The 25,419-nt window shown below is 49.0% G+C and overlaps 1 protein-coding gene across 3 annotated transcripts in view; it reads left to right on the top strand.

Annotated features, from left to right (window-relative positions):
* The window catches only part of LOC134347264 (succinyl-CoA:3-ketoacid coenzyme A transferase 1, mitochondrial-like), a 183,962-nt gene extending 158,851 nt beyond the window's left edge, over nt 1-25,111 (top strand). The window contains exons 15-18 of one of the 3 annotated variants that reach the window (XM_063049639.1): nt 2,084-2,173; nt 3,247-3,327; nt 18,546-18,647; nt 24,903-25,111. In XM_063049639.1, coding sequence (XP_062905709.1) covers nt 2,084-2,173; nt 3,247-3,327; nt 18,546-18,647; nt 24,903-24,944 — 315 coding nt within the window. In that variant the 3' untranslated portion in view covers nt 24,945-25,111. Of the gene's footprint in view, nt 1-1,684; nt 1,736-2,083; nt 2,174-3,246; nt 3,328-18,545; nt 18,648-24,902 lie in introns of those variants that run through there. The other 2 variants (XM_063049640.1, XM_063049641.1) reach the window with 2 other exon arrangements.
* The last annotated feature ends 308 nt before the right edge of the window (nt 25,112-25,419 follow it).

Genomic DNA, 25,419 nt, shown 5'->3' with positions numbered 1-25,419 from the left:
AGTTCCTGTCGCACTCCCGTATGGAGAACGCAGAGAAAAGGTTTATTTTAGTTCATGTCGCGCTCCCGTATCAAGAACGTAGAGAAAAGGTTTATTTTAGTTCCTGTCGCGCTCCTGTATCGAGAACGTAGAGAAAAGGTTTATTTTAGTTCCTGTCGCGCTCCTGTATCGAGAACGTAGAGAAAAGGTTTATTTTAGTTCCTGTCGCGCTCCCGTATCGAGAACGTAGAGAAAAGGTTTGTTTTAGTTCCTGTCGCGTCCCGTATCGGGAACATAGAGTAAAGGTTTATTTTAGTTCCTGTCACGCTCCTGTATCGGGAACGTAGAGAAAAGGTTTATTTTCGAGTAAAGGTTTATTTTAGTTCCTGTCGCGCTCCTGTATCGGGAACGTAGAGAAAAGGTTTATTTTAGTTCCTGTCGCGCTCCTGTATCGAGAACGTGGAGAAAAGGTTTATTTTAGTTCCTGTCGCGCTCCTGTATCGAGAACGTAGAGAAAAGGTTTATTTTAGTTCCTGTCGCGCTCCTGTATCGAGAACGTAGAGAAAAGGTTTATTTTAGTTCCTGTCGCGCTCCCGTATCGAGAACGTGGAGAAAAGGTTTATTTTAGTTCCTGTCGCGCTCCCGTATCGAGAACGTAGAGAAAAGGTTTATTTTAGTTCCTGTCGCGCTCCCGTATCGGGAACGTAGAGAAAAGGTTTATTTTAGTTCCTGTCGCGCTCCCGTATCGGGAACGTAGAGAAAAGGTTTATTTTAGTTCCTGTCGCGCTCCCGTATCGGGAACGTAGAGAAAAGGTTTATTTTAGTTCCTGTCGCGCTCCCGTATCGGGAACGTAGAGAAAAGGTTTTTTTTAGTTCCTGTCGCGCTCCCGTATCAGGAACGTAGAGAAAAGGTTTATTTTAGTTCCTGTCGCGCTCCCGTATGGAGAACGCAGAGAAAAGGTTTATTTTAGTTCATGTCGCGCTCCCGTATCAAGAACGTAGAGAAAAGGTTTATTTTTAGTTCCTGTCGCGCTCCTGTATCGAGAACGTAGAGAAAAGGTTTGTTTTAGTTCCTGTCGCGCTCCCGTATCGAGAACGTAGAGAAAAGGTTTGTTTTAGTTCCTGTCGCGCTCCCGTATCGAGAACGTCGGAGCAGCATCTGATCTCTGAAAGGACTCTCGACCCATCTGCACTTCCTCACTATTCTCTTTTTGCACGGCTTTATTTTTAATTCAGTAATTGATAGTTTTTATTATTCCGCTGTCTCAAAACAACGAATTTCACAGCGTATGCTGGTGAAATTGAAGCACATTCTGATGCAGAGAACATCACAGCTCAATGCAGACCCATTGGCCCTCAGCCTTCTAACCTGCTCTAAGATCCATCTAACCCGTCCCTCCATTTTGCTATCATCCCAGTGTCCTTAGTCTCCCTCTACAACCAGCCCTGGCTCTGAGTTCCTGTTCTTAATCTCCCTCTCCCTGCACCCCTGGTACTGGGTTCCTGTCCTTCATCTCCCTCTCCCAACACCCCTGGCTCTGGGTTCCCATCCTTAATTTCCCTCTACAACCACCCCTGGCTCTGGGTTCCTGTCCTTAATCTCCTTCTCCCAACAGCCCCGGCTCCCCTTCCATGCACCCACTGCTCTCAGTGCTAATAAAAAGAAAATTTGCCTTTGACATCCTGCACCCTGTTTCTGTTACAGGGGAAGATGGTGAAGGGAATGGGTGGACAGCGCTAACATCTCCCGTTTCTGTTTCAGGAGAAGATGGTGAAGGGAATGGGTGGACAGGGCTAACATCTCCCGTTTCTGTTTCAGGAGAAGATGGTGAAGGGAATGGGTGGACAGGGCTAACATCTCCCGTTTCTGTTTCAGGAGAAGATGGTGAAGGGAATGGGTGGACAGGGCTAACATCTCCCGTTTCTGTTTCAGGGGAAGATGGTGAAGGGAATGGGTGGACAGGGCTAACATCTCCCGTTTCTGTTTCAGGAGAAGATGGTGAAGGGAATGGGTGGACAGGGCTAACATCTCCCGTTTCTGTTTCAGGAGAAGATGGTGAAGGGAATGGGTGGACAGGGCTAACATCTCCCGTTTCTGTTTCAGGGGAAGATGGTGAAGGGAATGGGTGGGGCGATGGATCTGGTGGCCAGCGCTGACACCAAGGTGGTGGTTACCATGGAGCACACTGCAAAGGTGAGGGCAGGGAGTCCATCGAGCCCGTGCCCCACTGCGCCTGGAGGCAGCTCGGTCACCTGTAGAACACTACAGCACAGAAACAGCCCTTTGGCCCATCCAGTCCATGCTGAACTGTTATTCTGCCTCGTCCCTTTGACCCGCATCTGGACCACAGCCCTCCCACCTGATCCAGTTGACTGCGTTAAAGCAGATGATTATATTTTACATTGGGCGGTCTCTGCCGTGCTATTACTGCTTCGGACTTTGGGTTCCGCATGGACGCCCCTCCCATGAGTGCGTATGCATTTCCTCCCACATTCCAAAGACATGCCAGTTGGTAGGTTAATTGGTTGTTGTAAATGGTGCTATTATTAGGATGGGGTTGAAGGGGTGGATTGCTGGATAGCACAGTTCGAAGAGCCTGAAGGGCCTGTTCTACACTGTACCTCGAAATAAATGTCTGTAGAGCCACTCAACGTGACGGGTGGGGGAGAGGGGGGTGTGATGTCAGAACTGTATCCACCAGGAATCTGTGGTGCTGTCGTAGACTGCAGACAAGATCAAGATATACCCGTGGAGACAGGCCCTTCGGCCCGTCTCATCCATGCTGACCAGTATGGCCCATTCACGGTGTATCATTTGCCAACCTTTGACCCTTAACCTTTAAACCCTTCACGGTCCCGTCCGGGCGCCTTTGAAGACGTTGTTTTTGTATCTGTCTCAATCACTTCCTTCGGCAGCTTGGTCCACAGAGATATTGCCTATTGTGGGTGGAGAGGGTGCGTACCAGACGGGGTGGGGGGAGATCTAAAAAATAATCAGTTACCCCTCAGGTTCCTGTTTAAATCTCTCCCTTTTCCCCTCTAATTTCTGCTTTGTGCCCCCTAGTTCTCTGCCCCCGTAGATTTGTTCGCCTGCCTTTGGCAGTGACCCAGGCCGACTGCTCTCTCCCTCAGGGCTTGGCCAGCTTGCGCTGTGGTGGTGCTGAGAACCCATTGGTGCCGGACAATGAAGTCCCCTCCCCTCTTGGCTCTGTGCTGTAGAACAGGATTCCCAGCGACTGTCAACTAACAGCACGGTCTGTCTCACAGGGTGGAGTGCACAAGATCCTGGACAAGTGTACGTTACCCCTCACTGGCAAACGCTGCGTCGACCGCATCATCACAGAGAAGGTGAGGTCCTGAGGATGCGTCAGGCTCCACAGGGGGTGTGGACAGCAGTGCTTTCTGCACTGGAGGACGAGAAGGCCTGCAACTGGGGAAGGTGCTGTCCAAGCACCTGGACCCAGTGATAGTGAAGGGCTGGGGATAGATTGATTTGGAAATCCAGTACGCAACAAGGTAGTGTGGTACCTCACGTAACGCTTTATAGCAGTAGTGATCACGGTTCAATTCTGGAAGGAGTTCATGTGTTCTCCCCACAACCATGTGGGTTTCCTCCGAGTGCTCTGGTTTCCTCCCACATTCCAAAGACGTAGAGGTTAGGATTAGTAAGTTCTGGGCATGCTCTGTTGGTGCTGGTAGCATGGAGACTTGTGGGCTGTCCGTGGATTTTGTTGGCCATTAATGCAAAGCTACTCTTCAGCTTGTAGAATGCACAATAGTACAGCACAGGGACAGGCTGTTCTGCCCATCGTATCCATACTGGCCATGTTGCCAATGTAATCTAAACACCTGCCTGCACACGATCCATATCCCTCCATTTCATGCCTGTTCATGTCTCTGTCTGGTTCCTTAAGGCTCTCATAGCCTGGAGAGGTCGTGGGGACAACAATCTTAATGGCGCGAGGCTCAAATAGTCTCGGGCTACCAAGACCAAACTCGTGTCTGGCTTAGCTACTAAACATCGAGGGACCTTTTCTGCTGATAGGAGAAAGGACAAGGCAGGTTAATGGTGCCTTAACACCAGTCACTTTGGGCAGATGGGGCACGTCAGCTATGCTTGGCAGCTGATCCAGGAGAAGGAAGTACCTCCCAGGGTATAGACACAAGACGTGGTCGTAAGGGCTGAGGGCTGAGGATGTACCAAGTGGAGTATAGACACGAGATTCTGCAGGTGCTGGAAATCCAGAGCAACACACACAAAATAGACAATAGGTGCAGGAGTAGGCTAATCAGCCCTTCGAGCCAGCACCGCCATTCACTGTGATCATGGCTGATCATCCACAATCAGTACCCTTTTCCTGCCTTCTCCCCATATCCCTTGACTCCGCTATCTTTCAGAGCTCTATCTAACTCTTTTTTGAAAGAATCCAGAGACTTGGCCTCCACAGCCTTCTGGGGCAGAGCATTCCATATATCCACCACTCTCTGGGTGAAAAAGTTTTTCCTCAACTCTGTTCGAAATGGCCTACCCCTTATTCTTAAACTGTGGCCTCTGGTTCTGGACTCACCCATCATCGGGAACATGTTTCCTGCCTCTAGTGTGTCCAATCCCTTAATAATCTTATATGTTTCAATCAGATCCCCTCTCAGCCTTCTAAATTCCAGAGTATACAAGCCCAGTCGCTCCAATCTTTCGGCATATGACAGTCCTGCCATCCCGGGAATTAACCTTGTGAACCTACGCTGCACTCCCTCAATAGCAAGAATGTCCTTCCTCAAATTTGGAGACCAAAACTGCACACAATACTCCAGGTGTGGTCTCACCAGGGCCCTGTACAGCTGCAGAAGGACCTCTTTGCTCCTATAAAGTGCGGGATGAACTCAGCAGGTCGGGCAGCGTCAATGGAGATGAATAAATTGTTGATATTTCGGCCTGAGAAGGAAGAGAGCAGATCAAGACAGTGGGGGAGGAGGAGGAGTACAAGCAGACACATGATAAGTGAACAACAGGAATTCTGCAGATGCTGTAAATTCAAGCAACACACATCAAAGTTGCTGGTGAACGCAGCAGGCCAGGCAGCATCTGTAGGAAGAGGTACAGTCGACGTTTCAGGCCGAGACCCTTCGTCAGGACTAACTGAAGGAATAGTGAGTAAGGGATTTGAAAGTTGGAGGGGTATAAGTGATGAGTGAGACCAATATAAGGGGCAGAGGGGAGAGGTGAGGAGCCCGGAGGGGAATGAGACTCGAGTATAGGTAGGAGAATGGCTGTATGATTGTGAGGAGCCCGGAGGAGAATGAGACTCGAGTATAGGTAGGAGAATGGCTGTATGATTGTGAGGAGCCCGGAGGGGAATGAGACTCGAGTATAGGTAGGAGAATGGCTGTATGATTGTGAGGAGCCCGGAGGGGAATGAGACTCGAGTATAGGTAGGAGAATGGCTGTATGATTGTGAGGAGCCCGGAGGGGAATGAGACTCGAGTATAGGTAGGAGAATGGCTGTATGATTGTGAGGAGCCCGGAGGGGAATGAGACTCGAGTATAGGTAGGAGAATGGCTGTATGATTGTGAGGAGCCCGGAGGGGAATGAGACTCGAGTATAGGTAGGAGAATGGCTGTATGATTGTGAGGAGCCCGGAGGAGAATGAGACTCGAGTATAGGTAGGAGAATGGCTGTATGATTGTGAGGAGCCCGGAGGGGAATGAGACTCGAGTATAGGTAGGAGAATGGCTGTATGATTGTGAGGAGCCCGGAGGGGAATGAGACTCGAGTGTAGGTAGGAGAATGGCTGTATGATTGTGAGGAGCCTGGAGGAGAAGCTTTTGCAGTGAACATGTACTGTGAAAGGGCTTTCTGAGATGGAGGGGGCTTCTGTGACTTTATAGTGGTGTGTGACTGGGTCTGAGATGTTTGTATTGTGCTCCAATGCTGTGTGGTTTAGGAGATGAAGGAGTAGGAGTCATCACCCCCTCATCTTCCCCCCACCCACAGGTTACCGGGGTGTTACATGGCGAGGCTCTGTCCCTTTAAGAACTGCATGGGTGGGGCGGGCTGGCAACTTTGCAGCATCTGACAAAGCTGTTTCAGTGTAACGTGACTGGCAGTGCAGTGTTTAAACCCAGTGAACCTGTGCACGGCAGAAATGAACTCCGTCCCCTCCTTCACATATGCCTGCATCCCCTCCTTTCACCCCCCCATATACCCCGTCCCCTCCTTCCCCCCACGTACCCCGTCCCCTCCTTCCCCCCACGTACCCCGTCCCCTCCTTCCCCCCACGTACCCCGTCCCCTCCTTCCCCCCACGTACCCTGTCCCCTCCTTCCCCCCACGTGCCCTGTCCACTTCTTCCCTCCGTCCCCCGTCCCCTTCCTTCCCCCCGCGTACCCCCGTGTCCTCCTCCGCCCCCCCCACCCATGCAGTTCTTAAAGGGACAGAGCCTTAGCCTCAGCATGTTACACTCCGGTAACCTCATCTGTAGATCTCCATCATTACCTAGTTTTTTGAAACTTTCGTCAGCTTTTCTTCTTGACTAGTTTTTGTACACAACGGTTCCTGTACCCTACCATCCTTATAATCTTATAGATCCCTATCATTACCTATTTTTTTGACCTTTCGTAAGCTCTTCTTTTTTTCTTGACTAGATTTACAATAGCCTTAGTACACCATGGTTCCTGTACCCTACCATCCTTTCCCTGTCTCATTGGAACGTACCTGTGCAGAACTCCATGCAAATATCCCCTGAACATTTGCCACATTTCTGCCCTACATTTCACTGAGAACAAATTTTCCCAAGTTAAGCTCCTAGTTTCCTGCCTGATAGCCTGATATTTCCCCTTTCTCCAATTCAACACTTTCCTAACGTCTGTTTCTATCCCTCTCCAATGCAATGGTAAAGGAGATAGAATTGAGATCACTATCTTTAACATGCTCTCCCACTGAGAGATCTGACACCTGACCAGGTTCATTTCCCAATACCAGATCAAGTACAGCCTCTCCTCTTGTAGGCTTATCTACATATTGTTCAGGAAACCTTCCTGAACACACCTAACAAACTCCACCCCATCTAAACCCCTCGCTCTAGGGAGATGCCAATCGATATCTGGGAGATTAAAATCTCCCACCACAACAACCCTGTTATTATTACACCTTTCCAGAATCTGTCTCCCTATCTGCTCCTCGATGTCCCTGTTACTAAAGGGCAGTCTATAAAAAACACCCAGTAGAGTTATTGACCTCTTCCTTTTTCTAACTTCCACCCACAGAGACTCCGTAGACAATCCCTCCATGACTTCCTCCTTTTCTGCAGCCGTGACACTATCTCTGATCAACAGTGCCACACCCCCACCTCTTTTGCCTCCCTCCCTGTCCTTTCTGAAACATCTAAAACCCGGCACTCGAAGTAACCATTCCTGCCCCTGAGCCATCCAAGTCTCTGTAATGGCCACCACATCATAGCTCCAAGTACTGATCCACGCTCTAAGCTCATCTGCTTTGTTCATAATACTCTTTGCGTTAAAATAGACACATCTCAAACCTTCGGTCTGAGCGTGTTCCTTCTCTATCACCTGCCTATCCTCCCTCACACACTATCTCCAAGCTTCCTCTATTTGTGAGTCAACTGCCTCTTCCTCCATCTCTTCAGTTCAGTTCCCACCCCCCAGTAATTCTAGTTTAAACTCTCCCCAATAGCCTTAGCAAACCTCCCCACCAGGATATTGGTCCCCCTGGGATTCAAGTGCAACCCGTCCTTTTTGTACAGGTCACACCTGCCCCAAAAGAGGTCCCAATGATCCAGAAATCTGAATCCCTGCCCCTTGCTCCAATCCCTCAGCCACACATTTATCCTCCACCTCATTCTATTCCTATACTCACTGTCACGTGGCACAGGCAGTAATCCCGAGATCACTACCTTTGAGGTCCTGCTTCTCAACTTCCTTCCTAACTCCATGTAGTCTGTTTTCAAGACCTCCTCCCTTTTCCTGCCTACGTCATTGGTACCAATATGTACCACGACCTCTGGCTGTTCTCCTTCCCACTTCAGGATATCTTGGACACGATCAGAAACATTCTGGACCCTGGCACTTGGGAGGCAAACTGCCATCGTGTTTCTTTCCTGCATCCACAGAATCACCTGTCTGACCCCCTAACTATAGAGTCCCCTATCATTGCTGCCATCCTCTTCCTTTCCCTACCCTTCTGAGTAACAGGGCCAAACTCTGTGACAGAGGTGCGGCCACTGTTGCTTCCCCCAGGAAGGCCCCCCCCCCCCAACAGTACTCAAACAGGAGTACTTGTTGTTAAGGGGGACAGCCACAGGGGTACTCTCTAGCCTCTGACTCTTGTCCCTCCCCCTCCTGACTGTTACCCACTTACTGTCTCCCGAGGCCCCGGTGTGACTACCTGCCTCTAGCTCCTCTCTATCACCTCCTCACTCTCCCTGACCGGACGAAGGTCATCGAGCTGCATCTCCAGTTCCCTAACGTGGTCCCTAAGGAGCTGCAGCTCGACGCCTCTGGTGCAGATGTGGTCGTCCAGGAGGCTGTGAGTCTCCAGTACTTCCCACAGCTAACACCGAGCACAGAACACAGGCCTCACACACATACTTCCTGTCTGTCTGTATTCTACTCGGGTAACCTACCTCACCTCGACCTGTTATTGCCGAAGCCCCGTTGAGCCAAAGCCCTCCTAATCTGTCTCCCTCCGCTCCGTCCAGTGCCTGCTGTATAAAACTGTCTCCTTTTAAACTCTTCTTGCTGTTCTAACTGACTGACGTCCATGAGCTTGCACAGTCATGCCTCGACCAAACTGCTGAAGAAATTCTTGTTCTGGTTTCTTCCCCCCTTCCTCCCAGTCCTGAAGAAGGGTCTCAGTCTGAAACGTCAGCTGTTTATTTCCGTGGAAGCTGCCTGACTTGCTGAGTTGCTGTGGCATTCTGTATGTGTTGCTCTGCATTTCCAGCTGGACGGCCTCTTCCTGTGCTGGAGTGTGTTCTGCCACTCAAGACAACCCCATAACTCACAAAGCTGCAGTTTCTCTTTGTTTCCGCTCCACAAGCCCTCAGGCCCATGAGTACCAGGGGTCAGACGTCTGTGTACCACAGTCAGAGGTCAATGCATGAAGGTCACAATCCTGAGAGAGTCCTGGGAGGCCCCATGTCTGCGGGTTTCAGAGTCCAAGACCAAGGACTGATAGTGGACATGGTCTGTCCTGGATTGGTGATGGGTCTCGGGGGGGAAAAGGGGCTTGTTAAGCTGTTTGTGTTGTTTGGCTGAACATCGTGGGCGTGCGATGTTGGCACCGGAATGTGTAGGGACACTTGCGGGCTGCCCCCGGCACATCCTTGTGCTGTGTTGGTTGTTAACACAAATGACACATCTCACTGTGTGCTTCGATGTAAAGGTGATAAAATCTTAATCTCTCCATAACCTTTGACACCCTGACCAATCGAGAACCTACGATCCTCGCTGCTTTAAATGTACCCAATGACTTGGCCTCCACAGCCATCTGTGGCAACGAATTCCACAGATTCACCACCCTGTAGCTGAAGAGATTCTTCCTCATCTCTGTTCTAAAGGAACAGGGCTCCTCAGGATTTTGACCTTCATGCATTGACCTCTGACCTTGGTACTCAGACATCTAAATGAACCTACTTCCTCATCTCTGTTCTTCCTCTATTCTGAGGCTGTGCCCTCTGGTCTTAGACTCTCTCACTATAGGAAACATTCTCTCTGCATCCACTGTCTAGACTTTTCAATAGTTAATAAGATTTCACCTCATTCTCGAAACTCCAGTGAGCACAGACCCAGAGCCAAACGCTCCTCGTACATTAACCCTTTCATTCCCAGAATTATTCATATGGAGGAAAAGGAATAAAGCCTGCATTTATAATGTAAGGGCATTATAGAAGGGGGAGGTAGTCAGTATGAAAGGTGAGGGGAAGGGGTGAGGTGAGGACGATAGTCTGAAGGAATCGGAGTTCAGAGCAACAATCTAACTGCTGGAGTAATGCAGGCTGAGAAACTTCTGTGGAAGCAGAGGAATGGTTGATGCTTCAGGTCTGAGAGGTGAGGGGGAGATGGTCAGTGGAAAAGGGGGGGGGAGAAGATGATGACAGAATAGTTTGCAGAAACGGGAAACGAGGGCAACAAACCAGCTGCTGGAGGAACCACTGGCAGAGAGCTCGGCTGGAAGGTGAGCCGGCAACAGTGGGCTAGCACAGACACAGGACAACCCCCAGTCACAACCAAAACACCTTCACAGAACACAGGCAGAACAGCCCTCAGCTGCCACCCACACTGTATGCAAGTGTACGGGAGAGCAAAATAATTGTTACTGGGGATCCAAAGCAGTGCAAAATAAACACTAAAAATAAAAAATACATATTAAAAAATAAAAACCATTTTGGATCTCCCCCTCCCACTCCCACTTTCAAATCTCTTACTAGCTCTTCCTTCAGTTAGTCCTGACGAAGGGTCTCGGCCTGAAACGTCGACTGTACCTCTTCCTAGAGATGCTGCCTGGCCTGCTGCATTCACCAGCAACTTTGATGTGTGTTGCTTGAATTTCCAGCATCTGCAGAATTCCTCGTGTTTGCGATATTAAAAAATCTGATAGCTTATATAGAGTCATTGTATGTCCATGAAGTGACACCAGTCACAGGAGTGTCTGGCAGGAAATGATATAGTGGTGGTGGGGGAGGGGGGGTGGTGATCACCCTTGCTGCTGGGGGGGTGGTGATCACCCTTGCTGCTGGGGGTAACAGCATGGTGGTCCTGGCCGATGCTATGTAGCCTCCTCCCTTGAGAGCGGGGCACAGAGTCTATGATCACGGTGGGGCGATCCCTCCTGATGGTGCAGCACCTTTCAGTACAGATGCCCTTGCTGGCGGGCGATGCGCTGGGCAGTTTTGACTCCGTGTTGTAGAGCCTTCCTGTGCGCCAAACTGCCTCTCTGCGGCTCCAAGAGCCGTGGGTGTGCGGGGAGACGGGCACCGTGTGAGCAGAGGGAGGGGGTTTGTTTCGTGGGGCACCGCATGGTGAGCCAAAGGGCAGACCTGTCGCTACCGGGGGGAAGTGAGGCAAGGGCAGACGGGCAAAAGTTTGCAGGCGACCCCGCCGAGAGCACCCAGACTGACAGGTGGGAAGGGGAATGGAAAGGCTGCATTGCACTTTCTCTGTAAGTACAACACTTGAGTCTGTACTCTGTTATTGATGTGCCCTTGTACAGCCTCAATTCCCATGCAATGAAAAGATGTGTATGGATGGCATGCAAGCAGTTTTTCCACTGTCCCTTGGTAGATGGAACAATAATTAACCAATTCACCACCAAGCAGGAGGTACCACACCAGCACTCAGCTTCTGTGGGAGAAAGACAAGAACTTGGATTTAGGAATCAGAGAGTCTGAATAAAGTGTGCTCACGGACTGAAATCCAAGATAGGGGAATAGATTCACTGCCTCAGGTAAACAGTTTGACCTCACTCAACTCCCTGGAGTAACTTTCGGTGACGCAGAAAGAGAGAAGACACAGGGCAGGCAGTTACTCAGTAACAGACTCCGCAGAAGAGCTTTATCAGGATGCTAATTGGAGAGGCCCTGTGCTACAAAGAGAGGTTGGACAAAAGGTATGTTTTCGCTGGAGTGTCAGAGGCTGAGGAGAGACGTCCTAGAAGTTTATAAAAAGTTATAAACATAGATAAGGTAGAGAAGCGATTTCTTCTTTTCCGACCTTCACCTCTTCCCCCTATCACGTCCCAGCTTCTAACCCCCCCCAACCACAAACCTCCTGACCTATCACCCAAAATCTTGTACTCCTTCCCCTCCCCCACATTCTGGTTTCTTCCCCCCTTCCCCCCAGTCCTGAAGAAGGGTCTCAGTCTGAAACGTCAGCTGTTTATTTCCGTGGAAGCTGCCTGACTTGCTGAGTTGCTGTGGCATTCTGTACGTGTTGCTCTGCATTTCCAGCTGGACAGCCTCTTCCTGTGCTGGAGTGTGTTCTGCCACTCAAGACAACCCCATAACTCACAAAGCCGCAGTTTCTCTTTGTTTCTGCTCCACAAGCCCTCAGGCCCATGAGTACCAGGGGTCAGACGTCTGTGTACCACAGTCAGAGGTCAATGCATGAAGGTCACAATCCTGAGAGAGTCCTGGGAGGCCCCATGTCTGCGGGTTTCAGAGTCCAAGACCAAGGACTGATAGTGGACATGGTCTGTCCTGGATTGGTGATGGGTCTCGGGGGGGAAAAGGGGCTTGTTAAGCTGTTTGTGTTGTTTGGCTGAACATCGTGGGCGTGCGATGTTGGCGCCAGAATGTGTAGGGACACTTGCGGGCTGCCCCCGGCACATCCTTGTGCTGTGTTGGTTATTAACACAAATGACACATCTCACTGTGTGCTTCGATGTAAAGGTGATAAAATCTGAATCTCTCCATAACCTTTGACACCCTGACCAATCAAGAACCTACGAACCTCGCTGCTTTAAATGTACCCAATGACTTGGCCTCCACAGCCATCTGTGGCAACGAATTCCACAGATTCTTTAGTTTAGGACAAGAGGGCACAGCTCAGGATAGAGGGGCGTCCATTTAAAACAGAGATGTGGAGAAATTTCTTTACCCAGAGTGTGGTGAATTTGTAGAATTTGTTAGCACAGGCAGCAGTGGAGACCAGGTCATTGGTGTATTTAAGGCAGAGCTGGATGGCTTCTTGATTGCACACAGCATTAAAGGTTACGGTGAGAAGGCTGGGGAGTGGGGCTGAGGAGGAGAAAATTGGATCAGCCATGATTGAATGGTGGAGCAGACTCGATGAGTCAAATGGCCTAGTTCTGCTCCATTGTCTATGTACCGAGGCAGAGTGATAAACTTTGCTTTGCGTGTGGTGCATGGAGATCAGTTCCTCACATCAGTACACTGAGGCAGTAGCAGGGAAGATGGTAACGGAATGCAGGTTAAAGTGAGGAGTTACAGAGCAGGTGGACCATAAGATATAGGAGCAGAAGTAGGCCATTTGGCCCATCGTAGACAGTAATGTACAAAGGTCACAATGACAATGGAAGGATAGCTTTATTTGTCACACGTCCATTAAAGCATGGTGAAATGTGTATTTCTGTCAGTGAGCAATACAGTCCGAGGATGTGCTGGGGGCAGGCAGCTTGCTCGTTGTCACAACACCATCCAGTGCCAACAATACACGTCCACGACTTGCTAACCCTAACCCATGTGCCTTTGGACTGTGGCAGGATAGTGGAGAACCCACAGAAAACCAGGTGGTCACGGGGAGAACGTACAAACTCCTTACAGACAGCAGTGGGAATTGAACACATCACTAGTGCTGTAAAGCGTTTCACTGACGCTAGACTAAGGAGTTCCCCAGGTGAGCTGCAAAGTCGAGAGTCTATCTTGTCAGAATAGGGAACTGTTCAGTCGTCTCACAAACGAGAGAATCTGCAGGTGCTGGAAATCCGAGCAACACACACACACAATGCTGGAGGAGCTCTGCAGGCCAGGTGGCATCTATGGAAAAGAGTACAGTCGACATTTTGGGCCGAGAGCATTTGGCAGGACTGGAGGAAAGGAAAAGAGTGCGGAGCGGATTTAAAAGGTGATGGAGGAGGAGGAGAGAAACACCGGGTGATGGGTGGAACGTGGAGGGGGAGAGGATGAAGTAAGGAGCTGGGAAGTTGATTGGTGAAAGAGACAGAAGGCGATGGAAGAAAGAAAAGGGGGGAGGAGCACCAGAGGGAGATGATGGGCAGTCAATGAGGTAAGGTGAGAGAGGGAACGGGGATGGGGAAATGGCAGGGGGGGTCATTACTGGAAGTTTGAGAAATCAATGTTCATGCCATCAGGTTGGGGGCCACCCAAACAGAATATAAGGTGTTGTTACTCCAACCTAAGTGTGGCCTTATCCCGACAGTGGAGGAGGCCATGGATGGACATAACAGAATGGGAAGTGGAATTAAAATGGGTGGCCACTGGGAGGTCCTGCTTGTTCTGGCGGGCGGAGCGTAGATGCTCGTCGAAGTGGTCTCCTAATCTACGTCAGGTCTCACCGATATACAGTATACAGGAGGCCACACCAGACCCCAACAGGCTCACAGGTGAAGTGCTGCCTCTCCTGGAAGGACTGTTTGAGGCCCTGAATGGTAGTGAGGGAGGAGGTGTAGGGGTAGGTGTAGCACTTGTTCCGCTTGCAAGGATAAGTGCCAGGAGGGAGATCAGTGGGGAGGGACATACGGACAAGGGAGTTGCGTAGAGAGTGATCGCCATGGAAAGCAGGAAGTGGGGGGAGGGAAAGATGTGTTTAGTGGTGGTATCCCGTTGGAGATAGCAGAAGTTTCAGAGAATTATCTGCTGGACGCAGTGTAAAGATGTGCTTTACACGTCACACACTCTGGACCTTTTCAATGATTTCAAGTTCACTAGCCACCATCATCTTATTTTCATTATGGATGACCAGTCCCTATACACCTCCATCCCCTACCGGGATGGCCTCAAAGCTCTCCATTTCTTGCTGGACATCAGGCCCAACAAGATCCCCTCCACCACCACTCTCCTCCGCCTAGCAGGACTCATTCTCACTCTCAATAACTTCTCCTTTGGCTTCTCCCACCTGTTTCAAACAAAAGGGATGGCCGTGGGCACTCGCATGGGTGCCAGCTGTGCCTGCCTGTCAGTCGGCAAGCTGCCCATGGAAGCACGCCACGGAGGAAACCACAGCTCTCCAAAAAAATAAAAATTAGTGCACATTTCAAATTTGCAAAAGGCAACCTGGATATTCTACAATACCTCTGGGACAATGTTCGGTGGACGGATGAGACAGAAGTTGAACGTTGACAGAAATGCACATTGCTATGTTTGGAGGGAAAAGGGCACTGCACACCAACACCAAAACCTCATCCCAACTGTGAAACGTGGTGGAAGGTGCAGTGTAGGCATGTTCCAAGCCTACACCGGCGACCGTCCCGCACTTTTCCTACGCTACATCAATGACTGCATTGGTGCTGCTTCCTGCACCCATGCTGAATTCATGGATTTCATCCACTTTGCCTCCAACTTCAACCCTGCCCTCAAATTTACCTGGTCCATTTCCGACACCACCCTCCCCCTTCTTGATCTCTCTGTCTCCATCTCTGGATACAGCTTATCCACAGACGTCTATTATAAACCCACCGACTCTCACAGCTCTGCAGACTGTACCTCTTCCCACCGTTACTTGTAAAATTGCCACTCCCTCTCTCAATTCCACTGTCTCCACTGCATTGCTCTCAGGATGAGGCTTTTCATTCTATAACTAAGGAGATGTCCCCTTCCTTTCCTCCATCAACGCTGCCCTCAGCTGCGTGTCTTCCATTTCAAGCACGTCTGCTCTTACCCCATCCTCCCGCTACACTACCAGGGATAGGGTTCATCTTGTCCTCACCTACCAGCCTCGGCATCGAGCACATAATTCACCAAAACATCCGCCACCTCCAACTGGATCCCACCACCAAACACATCTTTCCCTCACCCCCTCACTTTGTGCTTTCCGCAGGGATCACTCCCTGCACGACTCCCTTGTCCTTATGTCCCTCCCCACTGATCTCCCTGCTGGCATTTATCCTTGCAAGAGGAACAAGTGCTACACCTGCCCCTACACCTCCTCCCTCACTACCTTTCTGGGCCCCAAACAGTCCTTCCAGGTGAATCAAAAACACAGAAAACCTACAGCACAATACAGGTCCTTCAGCCCACAAAGCTGTGCCGAACATGTCCTTACCTTAGAAATTACCTGGGGTTACCTGTAGCCCTCTATTTTTCTAAGCTCCATGTACCTATCCAGGAGTCTCTTACAGGACCCTATTGTATCTGCCTCCACCACTGTCGCTGGCAGCCCATTCCACGCACTCACTACTCTCTGCATTTAAAAAAAATTTACCCTTGACATCTCCTCTGTACCTACTTCAAAGCACCTTAAAACTGTGCCCTCTCGTTAGCCATTTCAGCCCTGGGAAAAAGCCCTTGATGATCCACACGATCAATGCCTCTCATCATCTTATTCACCTCTATCAGGTCACCTCTCATCCTCCGTCGCTCCAAGGAGAAAAGGCCAAGTTCACTCAACCTATTCTCATAAGGCATGCTCCCCAATCCAGGCAACATCCTTGTGAATCTCCTCTGCACCCTTTCTATGGTTTCCACATCCTTCCTGTAGTGAGGTGACCAGAGCATTGTTACTATTACACCTTTGCAGAATCTGTCCCTATCTGGGTTGTCGTCGTGGGAGATTTTAATTTCCCAAATATTGATTGAAAAGGGCCCATTCTCATGAAACAGTCTAATGCACAACGCTGGAACTCACTGATAAGCCGTTTATCCACCATCGACCTCCTCCGATTGTCGCTGCCCTTCGGACCCTCCCTCCAAGTCCACTCCGTCCGAGGTCTACCAACTCTCCCCATTCGTGTCCGCTCTCCTCATCTCTCCTCTCCCCGCCCCCCCGCCCCCGGCAAAAGACCATGAAATCGCTGCTCCCAGACACAAGAAAGAACAACATCCCCCACCGTTGACTAACATGCCCTGATATCTCTAGACATAACCCAAACATTGCTGCTACGGAGAAACCATTACCTTAGCAGTGGCACATTACAGAGAAGCCAATATGTTAGCCTTAGCAGTGAAACATTACAGAGAGGCCATTACATTAGCAGTGAAACCTTACAGAATGTTACATATGGATTTCAGCAAGGCATTTGATAAGGTACCCCATGCAAGGCTTATTGAGAAAGTAGGGAGGCATGGGATCCAAGGGGATATTGCTTTGTGGGTCCAGAACTGACTTGCCCACAGAAGGCAAAGAGTGGTTGTAGACGGGTCATATTCTGCATGGAGGTCGGTGATCAGTGCTGTGCCTCAGGGATCTGCTCTGGGACCCCTACTCTTTGTGATTTTTATAAATGACCTGGATGAGGAAGTGGAGGGCTGGTTTAGTAAATTTGCTGATGACACAAAGGTTGGGGATGTTGTGGATAGTGTGGAGGGCTGTCAGAGGTTACAGCGGGACATTGAGAGGATGTAAAACTGGGCTGAGAAGTGGCAGATGGAGTTCAACCCAGATAAGTGTGAAGTGGTTCATTTTGGTAGGTCAAATATGATGGCAGAATATAGCATTAATGGTAAGACTCTTGGCAGTGTGGAGGATCAAAGGGATCTTGGGATCCGAGTCCATAGGACACTCAAATCTGCTGCGCAGGTTGACACTGTGGTTAAGAAGGCGTACGGTGTATTGGCTTTCATCAATCATGGAATTGAGTTTAAGAGCCGAGAGGTAATGTTGCAGCTGTATAGGACCCTGGTCAGACCCCACTTGGAGTACTGTGCTCAGTTCTGATCGCCTCACTACAGGAAGGATGTGGAAGCCATAGAAAGGGTGCAGAGGAGATTTACAAGGATGTTGCCTGGATTGGGGAGCATGCCTTATGAGAATAGGTTGAGTGAACTTGGCCTTTTCTCCTTGGAGCAACGGAGGATGAGAGGTGATCTGATAGAGGTATATAAGATGATAAGAGGCATTGATCATGTGGATAGTCAGAGGCTTTATCCCAGGGCTGAAGTGGCTAGCACGAGAGGGCGCAGTTTTAAGGTGCTTGGAAGCAGGTACAGAGGAGATGTCAGGGATAGGTTTTTTTGCACAGAGAGTGGTGAGTGTGTGGAATGGGCTGCCAGAGATGGTGGTGGAGGTGGATACGATAGGGTCTTTTAAGAGACTCGTGGATAGGTACATGGAGCTTAGAAAAGTAGAGGGCTATGGGTAACCTACGAAATTTCTGAAGTAAGTACATGTTCAGCACAGCTTTGTGGGCCGAAGGGCCTGTATTGTGCTGTAGGTTCTCTATGTTTTTATGACACTTCACCTGTGAATCTGTTGGGGTCATTTACTGTGTTCAGTGCTCCCGTTATGGCCTCCTGTATATCGGTGAGACCTGATGTAGATTGGAAGACTGCTTCACTGAGCATCTACCCTTGTCTGCCAGAAAAATTAGGATCTCCAAGTGGCTACCCATTTTAATTCCACTTCCTGTTCCCGTTCCGGTACGTCAATCCACGGCCTCCTCCACTGTCGTGATGAGGCCACACTCACGGTTAAGGCGTTGCTCTAGTGATCTGAAGGTCGCTAGTTCGAGCCTCAGCTGTGGCAGCGTGTTTGTGCCCTTGAGCAAGGCACTTAACCACACATTGCTCTAGTCTGTGCGTTGAGTGGCGCCCCACACAGACTTCCAATCTGTGCCTTGTAAGGCATGAAAATGCCTGATGCAGACCTCTCACGGTCTGAGTCAACATTCCCCTCCCCTCCTACCCCGTACACAGACTCTCCTCCTCCTCCCTGCCCTCCTACCCCGTACACGGACTCTCCTCTGCCCCCCCCCCCCACTCCGGCACAGGTCCCTGAGCCTCCAGGCTTCAGCCATTGGGCTTCCACCCTCCCAGTTGCCTTACTGAGGCAGTGGGCAGTGTCGGCTGGTTGGTATCCTGGGGAGTCACTGCACCCAGCAGCTCTGTCAATGTGTGGATATGTTTTAAATGTTTCAGGCTGTCTTCGATGTTTGCAAGGAGACGGGATTGACGCTGATTGAAATGTTTGAGGGTATGACAGTGGACGAAATCCGGAAGTGCACTGGGTGTGATTTCAGTGTGAGTATTGATGACAGGGGCAGCTCTCTACGGGGTGGTCTCAAGTTCTTTCCCTGGAAGAGGAAACAGAATTCCATCCCCCCTCTCTCTCCCACCCCCCCCCACTAACATCACACTGGAAACATCACTGCACTGGCACCTCTGTCCTGCAAGCCCCAGGAGCGGGCGAGGGATGGGCAACGTTGCAGAGGGAGGATGTGGGCTGGGTAAGTGATGACACTGCTGGGCGGGGCGGCTGGTTGGGCTGTTTTACACCACGTCTCTAAATGAATGAATGGGGGGCGGGCGGGGTGAAGATTAACTTCACTGGTCACCTACATTGAAACGGTGAAAGGTGTCGTTCGTGCCAATGACCGACACTGAGGTTGTTCTGCTGCGGGCAGCCCACAAGGGGTCACCAGGCTTCCAGTGGCAGCGTAACAGACCCACAGCTCACTGACCCTTACCCGTGCGGATCTGGAAGGCGAGAGCGCCCGCAGGCTCCTGTGTGGTCACGGAGAGAACGTATGCTCATCTCCCACATTTGCGCCAGATACACTGAGCTGCAGCTCAGGAGAATGAGGGCTTGATAGATAGGAGCTACAGGGAGGTGGTCACCCCTAGGTTGCAGGAGGCAGGTAGTCGGGTGACTGTCAGGAGAAGGAAGGGGAACGCACAGCCAGTGCAGATACCCCCGTGGCCGTTCCTCTCGATAGTGAGTATACAACTTTAGTTGCTGTTCAGGGGTGAACCTGCCAAGGGGAAGCCATAGTGACCGGGTCTCTGGCACACTGAGTCTGGTGCTGTGACTCAGGAGAGCGGAGGGAGGAAGAGGACCACAGTAGTGATAAGAGACTCCGTGGTCAGAGGAATAGAGACGAGATTCTGTGAGCGCGATAGAGACACTCGGACGGTGTGTTGCCAGGGTCAGGGATGTAACAGGTTGGGTCCACAGCATTGTCAAGTGGGAGAGTGAGCAGCCTGAAGTCTTGGTACATGTTGGCACCAATGACATGGGTAGACAAGGTGAGGAGCTGCTGATGAGAGACTTTAGGGAGTTAGGTAGAAAGCTGAGAAAGAGGTCCACCAGGGTAGTAATCCTGGATTGCTGCCTGTGCCACATGGCAGTGAGGGTAAGAGTAGAATGATTTGACAGGTAAATGTGTGGCTGAGGAACTGGTACAGGGGGCAGGGGTTCAGACTTGTGGATCATTGGGATCTCTTCCGGGGAAGGCACGATCTATGCAAAAGGAACGGGTTAACATCTGAACCCGAGGGGGTCTAATATCCTTGTGGACAGGTTTACTAGAGCTGTTCAGGAGGGTTTAAACTAATTTGGCAGGGGGATGGGAACTGGAGTGATAGGGCTGAGGATGGGGTAGTTGGTTTATAAACAAAGGCAGTGTTTAGTGAGACTCCTGGCAAGGAGAGGCTGATGATAGGGCAAAATTGCAGTCAACAGGATGAGTTGCAATGTAAAGGCTGATAAAATCAAGAAGAGTGAATACAGGACTGAAGGTGTAATATATGAATGTGTGCAGTAAACGGAAAAAGGTAGATGAACTTGTAGCAGAGTTACAGATTGGCATGTATGACATCGTTTGCCTCACTAAATCGTGGCTGAAAGGAGATTATAGCTGGGAGCCTAATGTCCAAGGATGCATGTTGTATCGAGAGGACAGGCGGTAGGTAGAGGGATGGGGTGATTTAAAAAGAAATCAAATCATTAGAAAGAGGTACATAGGGTCGGAAGGTGCTGAGTTGTAGTGGGTAGAGCTAAGGAACTGCAAAGGTAAAAGTACTCTGATAGGAGTTGTATACAGACCCCAAGAAGTAGTAAGGATGTGGTCTACAAATGATTGAAGATAGAAAATGCATGCCAAAACGGCAACATTACAGTAGTCATGGGCGAGTTCAATATACAGGTAGATTTGGGGGAAAATCAGATTGGTGCAGGATCCCAACAGGCAGCTTTTCTGGAATGCCTACAAGATGGCTTTTTAGAGCACTCGTGTGGAGCCCACTAGGGGATGAGCTATTCTGGATTGGACGTTGTGCAATGAACGGGAATTGATTATAGAGTTTAAAGCTAAAGAACCCTTAGGAGAAAGTGATCATAATGTGATCATATTCATCCTGAAATTTGAGAAGCTGAAGTGAGATGTATCGCTATTATTGTAGAGTAAAGGAAATTACAGAGGCCAGAGAGAGGATTTGGTCAACATGGATTGGAAAAGAACATTGGCAGGGGTGACAGAGAGCAACAATGGTGGGATTTCTGGAAGCAATTTGGAAGGCACAGGGTATCTGCATCCCAAAGGGGAAGAAGTATTCTAAAGGCAAAATGAGCCAACCATAGTTAACAAAAGAAGTCAAAGCCAACATAAAAGTCAAAGAGAGGGTATACAGTGGTGCTAGAAGGTTTGTGAGCCTTGAAGAATTTCTCTATTTCTGCATAAATACGACTTAAAATATGATCAGATCTTCACATGTCCTATAACTAGATAGAGAACCCCATTAAATAAATAACACAAGAACATTATATTTGTTCATTTATTAATTGAGAAAAACGATCCAATATTACATGTATCTAATTTGTTGGAAAAAGTATGTGAACCTCTGGGGTAATGGCTTCTACGATAACTATTTGGAGTCGGGTGTACCAATCAATGAGATGAGATTAGAGGTGTGGGTTGTAGAGGTGCCCTGCCCTATAAAAAAAGATACAGTTAAGTTACTGACACAGCCTGCTGTCCTCAAGAAAGATCTGTTTATGTGCACCATGCCTCGATCAAAACAACTCAGAAGAATTATAGAAATGCATGAAGCTAGAAAAGGCTACAAAAGCATTTCTAAAGACCTGAATGTTCATCAGTCCACAGTAAGAGAAATGTTCTACAAATGGAGGAAACTCAGTACTGTGGCTACTCTCCCTAGGAGTGGGCATCCTGCAAAGGTCACACCAAGAGCACAACATGCAGTGCTGAAGAAGGTGAAAAAGAACCCAAGGGTAACAGCACAAGACCTGCAGAAATCTCTAGAACTTGCTAAAGTCTCTGGTCATGTGTCCACTACAAGAAAAACACTGAACTAGAATGGTGTTCATGGAAGGACACCATGGAGGAAACTACGGCTCTCCAAAAAAAAAAATTTGCCACACGTCAAGTTTGCAAAAGATCACCTGGATGTTCTACAGTGCTCCTGGGGCAATGTTCTGTGGACAGATGAGGCAGAAGTTGAACTTTTTGGCAAAAATGGACATTGCGACATTGCTATGTTTATAGGAAAAAGGGCACTGCACACCAACACCAAAACCTCAACTCAAATGTAAAGCATGGTTGAAGGAGCATCATGGTTTGGGACTGTTTTGCTGCATCAGGGCCTGATCAGCTTACATTCGTTGCGGGAACAATGAATTCAAAATTGTATCAAGACATTTTACTGGAGAATGTTAGGGTAGTAGGCAATCACCTGAAGCTTAGTAGAAGATGAATAATACAACAAGACAGTGATCCGAAAAACAAGAGTAAATCAACAGAATGGTTTAAAAAGGACGAAAATTTGTGTTTTGGCATGGCCGAGTCAAAGTCCTGACCTTAATCCTATAGAAAAGTTGTGGAAGGACCTGAAGCAAGCAGTTCATGCAAGGAAGCCCACCAACATCCCAGAGTTGAAGCAGTTTTGTAAGGAGGAATGGACTAAACTTCCTGCAAGTCGATGTGCAGGACTGATCAACAGTTACCGGAAACGTCTGGTTGAAGTTACTGCTGCACGAGAGGGTCACACCAGCTACTGAGAGCAAAGGTTCACATACTTTTTCCAACAAGTACATGTAATATTGGATCATTTCTCGCAATGAATAATTGAACAAGTGTAATGTTTTTAGTGTTGTTTGTTTGATTGGGTTCTCTTTATCTAGTTTTAGGACGTGTGATGATCTGATCACATTTTAGGTCCTATTTATGCAGAAATAGAGAAATTCTACAGGGATCACAAACTTTCTAGTGCCACTGTATAATAGAGCAAAAATCAGTGGGAAGTTAGAGGATTGAAAAGCTTTTAAAAACCAACAGGAGCCAACTTAAAAGAGTCTTTAAGAAGGTAAAGATGCAATATGAAAGTAGGCTAGCCAATAATATTAAAGAGGATACCTAAAGTTTCTTCAGATACATGAAGTGTAATAGAGAGGCAAGAAGGGATATTAGAGAGCTGGAAAATGATGCTGGAGTGGTGGTAATGAGAGACAAGGAAATGGTGGGCAAACTGATTATGTATTTTGCAACAGTCTTCATTGTGGAAGACGCTAGCAGTATGCTGGAAGTTCCAGTGTCAGGAGACAGATGTGTGTGAAGTTGCCATTACCAGGGAGAAGATTCTTGAGAAACTGAAAGATCTGAAGGTAGACAAGTCACCTGGACTAGATGGGTTCTGAAAGGGGTGGCTGAAGAGATTGTGGAAGCATTAGTAATGATTTTTCAAGGATCACTAGATTCTGGAATGGTTCCGGAAGACTGGAAAATTGCAAATATCATTGCACTCCACTCTAAGAAGGGAGAGAGGCAGAAGAAAGGAAACTATAGGCCAGTTAGTCTGGCTTCTGTGGTTGGGAAAGTGTAGGAGTTGATTATTAAGGACATGATTTCAGGGTTCATGGAGGCACTTGATAAAATTGGCTGTAGTCAGCATGGTTTCCTCAAGGGAAAATCTTGTCTGACAAATCGATTGGGATTCTTTGAAGAAATAACAAGCAGGATAACAAACGAGAGTCGGTTGACGTGTATTTGGATTTTCAGAAGGCCTTTGACAAGGTGCCATACATGAGGCTGCTTAACAAGTTACAAGCCCATGGTATTACAGGAAAGATTCTAGCATGGATAAAAGCAGTGGCTGAATTCAGGAAGTGGGAATAAAGGGAGCCTTTTCTGGTTGGGTGCCAGTGACTAATGTTGGGACGGCTTCTTTTTACGTTATATGTCAATGACTTGAATGACTGAATTGATGGCCTTTTTTGCAAAGTTCGCAGATCACACAATAGGGTCTTTTAAGAAACTCTCAGATAGGCACATGGAGCTTAGGAAAACGGAGGGCTATGGGGTAGGGAAATTCTGGGCAGTTTCTAGAGTAGGTTACGTGATCGGCACAACATTGTGGGCCGAAGGGCCTGTAATGTGCTATAGATTTCTACGTTCTATGTTATGAAGATAGGTGCAGGGGCAGGTGGTTTTGAGGAAGTCCAGAGGCTACAGAAAGACTTATTCAGATTAGGAGAATGGGCAAAGAAGTGGCAGATGTAATACAGTGGCAGGAAGTGTACGGTCATGCACTTTGGTAGAAGAAATAAAAGGGTTGACTATTTTCTAAATGGAGAAGAAAATTCAAAACTGGGGCACAAAGGGATTTGGGAGTCCTTGTGCAGGATTCCCTAAAGGTTAACTTGCAGGTTGAGTCTGTGGTGAGGAAGGCAAATAGGATGTTAGCATTCATTTCAAGAGGACTAGATTATAAAAGCAAGGATGTAATAAGACTTTATAAAGCACAGGTGAGGCCTCTCATGGAGTACCGTGAGCTGTTTTGGCCCCTTAGAAAGGATGTGCTGAAACAGGAGAGGGTTCAGAGGAGGTTCACGAAAACGATTCCAGGATTGAATGGCTTGTCACATGACTAGTGTTTGATGGCTCTGGGCCTGTATTCACTAGAATGTAGAAAAATGAGGGGTGACCTCATTGAAACCGATTAAATGGTGAAAGGCTTTGATAGAGTGGATGGGGAGAGGACGTTTCCTTTGGGGGGGGGGGAAGAGTCTAGGACCAGAGGACACGGCCTCAGAACAGAGGGGTGTTCTTTTAAAACAGAGATGAGGAGGAATTTCTTTAACCACAGAGTGGTGAATCTGTGGAATTTGTTATCTCAGGCGGCTGTGGGGACCAAGTCATTGGCAGTGGTGATAGATTCTTGATTGGTCAGGCCATGGGGAGAAGGCAGGAGATTGGGGCTGAGAGAGAAATTGGATCAGCCATGATGAAATGGCAAAGCAGGCTTGATGGGCCAAATGGCCTTATTCTGCTCCATCTCTTATACATTCCCTCACCTCCCCCAGATTCCACTGGGAGCCATTTACGGCGGCTAATTAACTCATTCTGTGATGTGGGGGGGACCGGAGCCCCCTGGAAAGTGGGGCAGTTACTCCTGGTCTCTGCCGAGGAGGAGTGGGGGGGTGAGGAACACAAAAGGCAGGGTCGTTCGGTGTGGCAGTAACTTGTGTCCTCTCCCCTGTAGGTCTCGCCAAACCTCCGGCCTATGCCCCAGGTGGCAGTGTGACAGGCCCCTGGCTGATGGGGACAAGGCTTCACCCAGGATGACGGGGAATCGTTCGGATCCCTGCGGAATGACGGCTTTACATTTAACAAGTTTTATTTTGATATTAGTGTTCATCCCTTAGTTGCAGATAATTGCGTGTTCTCTGCTCTCTGGGGGGGGGTGAGGGGGGGGATGGTCTGTGCTGGTGGGAGGGGGCAGTCCTCGCTGCCTGGGGTGAGGATGTGTTTGTGATGGATCTTGCGCTCTGCTCTGGGCCCAGCGGTACAGCTGTTCCAGGCCCTGCGCTGCCCGGCGACCCACCCGTTTAACCCTGGCCTCATCACAGGACAGCTTGCAGTGACCGATTAACCGGCTAACCCGCGAGTCTCTGGAATGTGGGAGGATGCCCTAACTCCTTGCCGGAATTGAACTCTTGACGCCCTCTTCTGTAATAGCATCGCACAAGCGGCCAGCTAAGCCAGACGCTGCATTCTCT

The sequence above is a fragment of the Mobula hypostoma genome, chromosome 5, assembly GCF_963921235.1.
Source record: "Mobula hypostoma chromosome 5, sMobHyp1.1, whole genome shotgun sequence".
Taxonomy (NCBI): Eukaryota; Metazoa; Chordata; class Chondrichthyes; order Myliobatiformes; family Myliobatidae; genus Mobula; species Mobula hypostoma.
The sequence above is the reverse complement of the archived record's forward strand: the minus strand, read 5'-3'. Positions and strand labels throughout refer to the sequence as shown.